The sequence below is a fragment of the Salvelinus alpinus genome, chromosome 6 (assembly GCF_045679555.1).
Source record: "Salvelinus alpinus chromosome 6, SLU_Salpinus.1, whole genome shotgun sequence".
In the NCBI taxonomy this organism is placed as follows: Eukaryota; Metazoa; Chordata; class Actinopteri; order Salmoniformes; family Salmonidae; genus Salvelinus; species Salvelinus alpinus.
The window spans coordinates 76,233,736-76,243,379 of record NC_092091.1 but is presented as its reverse complement, the minus strand read 5'-3'; the positions used below and the strand labels follow the sequence as shown (position 1 = coordinate 76,243,379).

Sequence of the window (9,644 nt, the reverse complement as noted above, 5' to 3'; positions counted from 1 at the left end):
AACCTCAATTAGCCACGAAATCCCTAGTTTGAAAGTGACTGTTTTTCTGGAAGCTGTGCTGGTCCCTTTTCCCTAACATTTTCAACACATGCATAAGCCATATAGCATTTCGAGTTTAGCCAATGAGCTTCAGTCCCCCTGCCATTTGAGTGACAGCTAGCAAAATGAACACATAGCAAAGCGAGAGATCAATGACATGGTGACATGTCTGCACATATGTGATGTAGTACGCAATTATCGGATCCACTTTTGGCTCGTGAGGGCTACTTTCAGAACTTCTTGCTAAAGTGTACAAAAGTACCAGATAATCCCTTTAATTCCATTGGTAAATATGTTTTTAACTATTTGTAGAGCTTACAACTATATTTTCACCATAGACGAAGTGAAGTAATTATCGAAGTAATTCTCTACCCCACAAATATGTATAATTTGGCGCAAACGAAATGTTTCACTTGTTCTATTAACGCGTTTCATAAAACGTTCCCTTACCATGCGGACATTGATCACGCAGGGCCACCGTACAGCAGAAGGGTGACGTGCGATTGAAAACAATCGAATTTCCGGAATCCATCGTCGATTAGCATGTTTTTTTTCTTCGATTTCTTCAATTTAAACAAAAATCTGGAGACAACTACCCCATGCTCATGAGGTGATGACAGCCTTTTGGTAATAACGTTTGTAATCAATAGTACTGTATGTTGCAAAATATCTAATTATTGACTGGTAACAAGGCTAGTATCGGTATCATGTTAGCTGGCTAGCTTTTTTTTTTTAGCAAGCCTGATACGACCCCATTTTTGTCTGATACCTTGTTTGTTACCTAGTCGAATTTTGCGATGTGACCGTTTTATTGAACCTATGTTGCACGCTTCTGCGCTGGACGGTCTTCGCCACTTGGTTGCTAGCTAGCTGGAGGAGCTGTCACTCTTATTGGTTAGAGAAACAGATACGTGATAGACATGGCATATTTCTACCCACTTATTATGAATAATAGGGCTATCTGAAGAGATTCACTTTAGGATCACACACACACACAGTCCTGAAAAACACAGATGTTTGGGACAGATCCCACTGTGAATTGATCTGTGAAAAAGACACACACAAGCAGTATGTCGGAGAACCTCGTCCTCACCTTCCAGACCCAGCTCTCGGGAGTCATGGAGACGGTCCTAAAGTCAGCCATGTATGAGATCACCAGACTGGTGGAGGACGGCTTCCTGGAGGAGGTAAGACGTGGTCAACAGGAAGTGACACGGAGCCACCTGGAAGTGGAGTCTCTGCGGACCCTGCTGCAGCGGGCAGAGAGTCAGCTGAAGGATGTCAGTCAGAGGGCCAGGTGTGGAGACTGTGGCAGGACAGATGTCTACAATGAGGAAACAGACGACATACCACCAGGAGTACAGGACAGTAAGTGGGGGCTTCCTTTGAGTCACAAAATACTTTTAGGTATAACCAAGGGTTAAATGGTGAATGTATTGCAACTGTTTCCAAAATGGGTTGCTTCTCCCTATGACAGTTTATAAATAGCTATGCTCATCTACCACTGTTCTTCCCCAGCCTAAGGTTGGTTCCCTCAACCACAATATAACCAATTAGCCTATACCTTTTGAGACATTATACTTTGAGTTCAGGGGGTGTATGTTATGCTGTTGTCTCATTAGTAGTGCTTTCATGAGTTGCACACCGTAGCAAAACGTTTTGCACCGTCCGTTCACTCCAAACGCTCTGTAACATGAGGTAAAAGTTCTTGAGTTCCATTCTGTTTTCAAACTGAAGTTGTAGTTCATTCTTTTTTTAGTAGGGCAGCAGAGAGACATGCCATGAACTACAACATCGTTTTTTCTACGTTGTACCACTTATGAATACACCGGCACACTAGTTGAATGTCTCTCCTGGGCCTGGTTCAGCAGCACACAATGTTGGCCAGCGTTCAGATAGAAATATATGATGTAGAACAAGCATACCTCTGGTATATAGAATAAGGAATCACGATAGTTCGAGTCATTTAGGCATTTCTATCTGCAACGTTCTACAAAGTGTTCTTACCGAACATGGCCCTGCAGTCTCACTGGTTGTCACCTGTCTCCCCAGGTGTGCTTCAGCTGAGCGGGTGTGACCTGAAGCTGGAGGAGGAGCCAGAGGTCAGGTGGAGAAGCTGTGGACAGGAAACAGTGGAGTCGTCACAGGTAGCAGATAAACCAACTCCTCCAGCTCCCAGTCCTTCGCTGGTAGGCAGTGTTAAGGAGGAGGAAGGGGAGGAGGAAGGGGAGGAGGACATGGAGCCGTGGAGAATCAAGGTGGCCATACAGCCGTCTGCAGCTCACACCTACACAGAGGAGCAGCTAGACTCACACACACTCGTTCAGATTACAGGAGACTCTATTGGGTTTCCCTCTGTGGACCCAGAGGCCCAACAGGTCACCCAGACACCCAGACTAGCAGGGCCATCTCAGAACCAGAGCAGGGGACCCAGCAATGATGGTGACAGAACGAGGAGTAGAGCCTCACCGGTGTGGATAGGCCGTAGAATTTTAGACACGGATACTGACGTTCACAGACAAGCTCAGTCGAACCTACGACTGGTAAGAGAGCCTCTGTCGTCCTCTGAATCGGCAGAGGCGAAGCAGCCAGCTAGAGATTTCGCTTCCCCAACCAATCCCAGCACAGCGGGGGCCTCCGTCTCCTCCTCCTCATCAGGCTGTCATGTCTTCAGCTCTCTAAACTACAGGATTCTTTCCAAATATAAGCCCAGCGCTCAAACCCTGCCGCGCATGAGAGTATACAGGGATGCTGCCAAGCGGGGCGGGTACCCGATGTACAACAGGGGGACCGCCCAGGGAGGGCTCACCTCCTCCCAAACCCCAACCCAACAACAAGGGAACCACCAGCATCACCACCCTGGGAGGCTGGCCCTCCGCTGCCCAGTGTGTGGTAAGGTCTTCCCCCATCCCAGTAGCCTTAAGGCCCACCAGCAGACCCACACGGGGGAGAGGCCGTTCATCTGCGCCCTGTGTGGCCGGAGCTTCACTAAGTTAAGCAACCTGAAGGCCCACCGGCGCGTTCACACTGGGGAGAGACCCTACAGCTGCTCGGACTGCAGCAAACGCTTCACACAGAAGTGCAACCTTAAGAGGCACCAGAGGATTCACATGGAGAACGATATATGATGTGGGTGGGGAGGAGTGTGTGTGTGTGTGTCTGGGGTGGGGTGGAGTGTATGGGTGGGAAGGAGTGTGGGTGTGGGGAGGAGTGTGTGGGTGTGGGGAGGAGTGTGTGTGGGTGGGTGTGGGGAGGAGTGTGCGCCAGGGGTGTTGGTTGTTAATTTGACCCATGTTATTGCATAAATAGTATATAGTTTGTTATTCCTTTATATCAATACTGTTGATATGAAGTTTAACATGATGTAGGATAGATAAGCTGTGTTTTCCCCCATGGTGTTGTCTACAGTTTTTATAATAATGTATAGTGATTTACATTTCTATAAGTGAATTGAAGTTTCTCTAGACCTAGTTCTCAGATGAATGTTCTACCATAGATGGCTAGTGTGGTAGCTAATTAACGCTTGTCTTTTAAAATCTGAGCACATGACAATGCTCTATCCATGTTCTTCTGAGTGTCCCAAATCAAATGTAGGCCTATACAACATGTAATCGAATATGTACACCCTATAAAATGTAACATAAACAAAATACCTTGGTCAATGAACAATGGCTGCTGGTCAATATATATAAGGTCAATATTGCCTGTGAATGGAGATTGTTTTTGTATGAACTAAGTGGATAAGAAATAAAAACATCTTTATGAACAAAGATTTGTATGAGAACATACAGCATGGTTGCATTGTGAAATCAAAATCATAGCTGTGCACTGTTCCCATTGGAAGTATAACATACAAGGGATGGATACAATAGTTTTATTTTATAAGTAAATGGGGTGACTCAAGAAATAGTTTTGGATTAAACTAGATACAGGCCTAGGATTTGTTTGTGGTTTTTAAGTCCAAATTAAAGCCGTCAAGCGTCATTTTGTGTCTGATTTGTGTCATTTATTTGATTCAGTACTGTGTCGGGTATATTTTCTTCCCTGGTGTAGTGGTATGCTGGTATTCTACTTTTCTGGTCAAAAGTAGGGATAGGGTGCTATTTCACTGACCAGTACCCATAGGGCTCTGGTCAAAAGTAGTGCACTATATAGGTGAGAGGGCACCATTTTGGACTCACTAAACACATAAACAGGCATTTAAAGAGACTACTACCTCTGGTCCTGCAAACAGACCACTCCTGGACAATGCTGATTGTGTGGTTTGTGTCCACAGTATTAAGTTAAAGGTAGGCTTATTTTACTACTACTGGTAAATATAACATTGTTGATATGTTTTTAGTTGTGATGAGAAATGTGCAGTGTAATGTATATCTCTTGGAAAACATAAATGTACGCGTTCCAGAGCTTAGATGCTGCTGACGCTTGACAGATCTTAAAACGCCTGGAAAGGTATTTGACGTATCAGCTAACCACATCATACGGTATGTTACAGCAATTTGTCAGTCGATGACACATTCGATGGCGTGGCACGCAACCATTGGTTGTTGCGTTGCCTCGCCTTAGCTGTGGAATGGGACCTAAGATTTCTACTTGACTGTATATATAGATATCCTATGAAATTACTAGATGGGCTCTGTCATAATACTGAAAAGTTCCATACTGGGGCCAAATGGCAGCCATCTTGGTCAGGGAGAAATCCAAAACCAGTCGAATTGAAATTAATGGCAGTAGAGGCATACAGTAGGTGATGCATTTCCTGCTTTTACTTCAGCAAGAGAATAAAAGTAAGGCATATCAGAGGTTGTGTAATGGAATTATAGTCAATCTAAAATATTGCAATATAATTATAAATACATTTAATACAGGTTTATACCAATTTTCTGAATAAATAGCCTCCCAAATATATGTAAACAGACCATAAATGTATCAGATTTAGTTTTCTTGGAAAGCTGTGAGTGCTATTATATGATACAATATCAGTACTTGTTGCATTTACAACTTGTCTAAGTCCCGTCATCAGCCAGCATATTGCTGTGGATTGACTGCGTTGTTTGAATGGAATGTTGGCATATTGGCAGTTCATTTGAAAAATGTACTGAATCATTCCTCTAAAAGTGTCTGGCTAGCTGTCCTGTAGGTTTTCACTCCAACCCTAATGTAGTACACATGATTCTATTAATTAGCTGGTTGATAAACTGAATCAATGTAGTTACAACTGGGGTTGAAACGAAAACCTACAGGAAGGAACAGCTCTCCTGGAACAGGGTTGGCCAGCCCTGGCATAGATAAATAAAGGAGAATTACCATTACTCATTTTGACCACTAGAAGCTGCTATAAAACCGAAAATAAACTTTCTTGTGACTATCACAAGCATAATATGGCATGACAAGTTTAAGGTGTGTGTGTGTGTGTGTGTGTGTGTGTTTGTTTGAGAATACACAATGTTGTTATGGTATTGTTAAGAAAAAAACACCTCACAAATCCATTCCAATTTCAAGTCACACCTAAAGTAATTCCATGCGTGTAGAGGAATATTTTGTACACCTCTATACATCATAGCGCAGTCCTTCTCTCCAGCGGCAGAATCAGGTTCTGACCACCACCAGAACCTACAGGGTAAACACCAGTCATACAGTTAGACTCTATGGTGAAAACATAATCCTGAAAAATATCAATGTTTTCAACTTGAATTGTTCAGAGGCTTTTTATAAGAGTAGTTGTATATATTACGCTTTGGCCAGTGGTGTGCCGTCCACCCATTTCCAGGTTCCCTGTGTCTCTCTGTCCGTCAGACCAATCCAGATCCATTGATCAAATGTAGTGAGAAATACCTTTGTTTAGAAAGATATATAACACCAGTCAAACGTTTGGACACACCTACTCATTCAAGGATTTCTCTTTATTTTCTACATTATAGAGAAATAGTGAAGACATCAAAACTATGAAAGAGTTTTGATGTCTTCATGGAATAGAATAGCATTCATTTCTCAGAACAAGAATAGACTGACAAGTTTCAGAAGAAAGTTCTTTGTTTCTGGCCATTTTGAGCCTGTAATCGAACCCACAAATGCTGATGCTCCAGATACTCAACTAGTCTAAAGATGGCCAGTTTTATTGCTTCTTTAATTAGGACAACAGTTTTCAGCTGTGCTAACATAATTGCAAAAGGGTTTTCTAATGATCATTTAGTATTTTAAAATGTTAAACTTGGATTAGCTAACACAACGTGCCATTGGAGCACAGGAGTGATGGTTGCCACAATAGCTATAGCTACAGCTACAATAGTCATTTACAACATTAACAATGTCTACACTGTATTTCTGATCAATTTGATGTTATTTTAATGGACAAAAAAAACAAGAACATTTCTAAGTGACCCCAAACTTTGAACGGTAGTGTATGTAAAAAATTAAATAGCATATAATGAAGGTTGATCATATCCATCTCACCCCTTCTCTCTCTCTGTATCTGTCTGTTGCTCTCTCTCTCTCTCTCTTTTCCATCTCTTACAACATTTTGAATTGCTTTATTGGCATGACATAACAATGTTCATATTGCCAAAGCATACGTTGGAAATGGAATGATTCATTGACAATATTAACATCAATGACAATCAGTAGAAAAAATAACCAATGGTGGAGGGATGGGGCTGTATTTGAAATGGAAATCAGTAAGAAAACAAACATACGTACAACGGACAATAGCGTTAACAATAACAACACAATGGCATAGAAGACAAGCGCAGGTTGGTTGATCTCATGGCAGGCAGCAATGTAGTGCCCTGCCAACCCACAGCTCTCTGCATCCCCCCAACAGGAAGGGAAGCTTCTTGTCATCTGAGGTCTTGAAAGACTTCACTTTTGATTTCAAAGTGATTTAATAACATATGTTTTCCCTCGAATACACTCTCTCTTACCTGTTCATCTTCGCTGTTAATGATCACCAGGTCTGCTCCTCTGCTCAGACAGTCCTTTCTGGCGTAATCCCAAGTGTTCTTCACAGTGGAGTTGTAGTAACAGCTGCAGCCAAACTTCTGCCATCCTTCCGTACAGGTTTTCGCTGTTAACTGAACTTTAACAACACATTGCATTGCAATACAATCAATCAATTTCAGGACCTATACATCTAGTTATCTTTATTATGTTAGAAATATGATTATTTAGGCCGAAGCTACGAATACGGGGTTTTCGCCCTTGACCCTGTCCTACCCCTCTGAAAGCTTCTTTCTCAAATCTTAATGAGCCGAATCACGTTCTGCTTATATGTTGTTGTACACACACGTTCAATGTTTTTCACTTTACTGACCCTCTTCTGAACCATCAACCAATTTGATCATATGATGATGTAGCCTGTCTCTCTGCCTCATATTTCTGATCAGTTGAGATTTGAACGAACTTTCCCAAAATATATGACGTTCTAAAAATCTATTTGAAGGCTACATCCTTCTGTCTGTTGTAATGGATATTGCCACAGCTAGCACAAACAGGACGCAGTCTTCCGATTGCACTGGGGAAACACAAGTAGCGTTTTGTGTGAGATGTAATCATTATAGTTATGCTGACATATAGCCAGCAGTCTGCCTTCCGTTCAGCCAATGCTTGCAATGATGATGATGATGAAAAAATAACATTTAAATCGCTATTGACTGCCTGTCTGTTTCTTGCATGTTTGATATGCTGTGTAAACCACACATAGATTGCCTAAATAGCTGCATATTATTCCCCTCCTGAAAAAATGTAAATGCTAGACAAACTGTTTGTGTCATACTTATGTTTGCAATGGCCTACTGTTCCAACAGACAAATACCTACGTTTGTTCAAGCTGTTATGTGTACAAGCGGCAGTGGAGTCACCGAGCAGCAATTGAACGCAGGTAGGCTAGTGGATCCTGCATGCGCAGAAATCTCCGTCTTTTTTAGCAACAGCAAGTTGGGTTCCAGAAAATCCAGAACTGTAGTCACTCCATATTATTTATTGGGGTTTATTACATAGGGAAATATGATTTTGTATTTATTTTTTAAAACAAACAGATCTGTTGTTGAGAATATTAGCAGCATATCCAGAGACCAAAAAGGTGAACAGAAAAACACAGTTATTGACAAGGTGAAATCACAATGAATTTAATCAATATTCTACAAAGAAAATAAATGTCAACTCATTGACCAGAAAGCAAATTGTTAAGATTGTCTTTGTCTGTCTATAAGTTGCCAATGTGAACGTGATCTAAAAACAGATGAAGCAATGGTTGCTTTATAACCCATTTCATACTTGTTACCTAGAAATAAATGATAAGCACAATTGTACTTGTCAAACTTACAGGAGACTGACAACCCAATGATCCCAGCCAGTAGGAGAAGACACAGCAGCCCCAGACACACTGCAGCAACTAGGAAGGGTCTCTTCACTGAGCTCTCAGAACCTGACCAGAGAAGGACTTTCTATTAACTACAGTAATATGAACTGTCTGAATATAATATAAGGGATACAAGGATGGAACGTACGTGTGTGTGGCCCCCCTTACCTGAGTAGCCAGGTTGTGGTGTGCTTCTTGGGGTCTCCTCATTCCCAGTCTGGTAGTAAGTAGACACATCTGGAGTTTCACACATGGACTCTTCAAAGACATAGTTATGGTTGTCAACTCCAAACGGTTCCCCGAAAACATCTTCATTGGTATAAACAATGTCCCCGGACATCTCCATGGTTACCACTGTCTCTGTAAGCTATTTGTGACGATGGACAGGGAACTATCACACCAGGAAGATCCATAGAGGGAAAATGGATAAGAAAGGCTAGCTGTTGACATATTAATGTCGTACGTAACAGCCGCAAGCAGATGCAGGGCGTTTCCAGAACTCCTTTAACAAACAGATTCTTGTTGGACAGGACAGAGTCAATGAAGACGTCAAGTGGATACATGGTCGTGGAAACAGATCAGACACGGAATTAAACATATTACACGTTTATTACAAGACTTTAAAATAGTTATCACAAGTTGCATCGACTCATGTGGATAAGCATGAAAGGCTGTATACAAACTCCAAAATCCAGGAGCTTACTTAAAGGGATTCTTCACCCAAATGACTAAACTACACATTGGTTTCCTTACCCTGTAAGCAGTCTATGACACGGTATGACAGCAATCTATGCTTTGGTTTCCAGTCGCTAACCAGTTGCTAACGTTTTTGCATTTGTGGCACAAATCTCATTCAAGTCATGGTCAAACATTAGCATTTGGAAACAGTGCCAGGGATAATGAACCAAAACATGGATGGCTGTCATACCTTGTCCATAGACTGCTTACAGGGTAAGGAAACCTGTATGTTATTTAGCAATTTGAGTGAACTATCCCTTTAATGCACCTAGTTGCAGGTTGTTATTTAGGTTAGGTACACAATGGATAGATTCAGTGGAGAGATATCACACATCACTCAGTTAGTTTAGTTGAACACAGCAAACAGTGAACCAGGCCCACAGGCAAATACAACATAACTACAGAAAGTAAAGCTCAATGGTCAAATATTAGCCTTCCCCTTCAAATGCACAGATCATAATACAGCTAAACAATTCAATAACCGCTTGTGCTTCTACTTTGTTGGCCTCCA

The 9,644-nt window shown here is 41.9% G+C and overlaps 2 protein-coding genes across 2 annotated transcripts; one reads left to right on the top strand and one right to left on the bottom strand.

Moving 5' to 3' along the window:
* The first annotated feature begins 528 nt into the window (after positions 1 to 528).
* On the top strand, positions 529 to 4,023 carry LOC139579384 (zinc finger protein with KRAB and SCAN domains 2-like). The gene is made up of 2 exons (XM_071407966.1): positions 529 to 1,407; positions 2,092 to 4,023. The coding sequence occupies exons 1-2, from the start codon at positions 1,110 to 1,112 to the stop codon at positions 3,165 to 3,167; spliced, it is 1,374 nt and encodes a 457-aa protein (XP_071264067.1). The 5' UTR covers positions 529 to 1,109; the 3' UTR covers positions 3,168 to 4,023.
* Positions 4,024 to 4,634: 611 nt separating this feature from the next.
* Positions 4,635 to 8,824, bottom strand: LOC139579385 (C-type lectin domain family 4 member E-like). Its single transcript, XM_071407967.1, has 5 exons — positions 8,564 to 8,824; positions 8,360 to 8,461; positions 6,960 to 7,114; positions 5,774 to 5,874; positions 4,635 to 5,652 (listed from the first exon to the last, which is right to left on the bottom strand). Exons 1-5 carry the CDS (start codon positions 8,739 to 8,741, stop codon positions 5,502 to 5,504), a joined length of 687 nt encoding a protein of 228 aa, XP_071264068.1. The 5' UTR covers positions 8,742 to 8,824; the 3' UTR covers positions 4,635 to 5,501.
* Positions 8,825 to 9,644: the final 820 nt, after the last annotated feature.

Coding starts and splice junctions, on each gene's coding strand:
- LOC139579384 (XM_071407966.1), top strand. CDS start 1,110: ATGTCGGAGAACCTCGTCCTCACCTTCCAGACCCAGCTCTCGGGAGTC. Junction 1,408..2,091: donor ACCACCAGGAGTACAGGACA/GTAAGTGGGGGC, acceptor CTGTCTCCCCAG/GTGTGCTTCAGCTGAGCGGG.
- LOC139579385 (XM_071407967.1), bottom strand. CDS start 8,741: ATGGAGATGTCCGGGGACATTGTTTATACCAATGAAGATGTTTTCGGG. Junction 8,462..8,563: donor ACCACAACCTGGCTACTCAG/GTAAGGGGGGCC, acceptor TTCTCTGGTCAG/GTTCTGAGAGCTCAGTGAAG. Junction 5,653..5,773: donor GGCACACCACTGGCCAAAGC/GTAATATATACA, acceptor TTTACCCTGTAG/GTTCTGGTGGTGGTCAGAAC.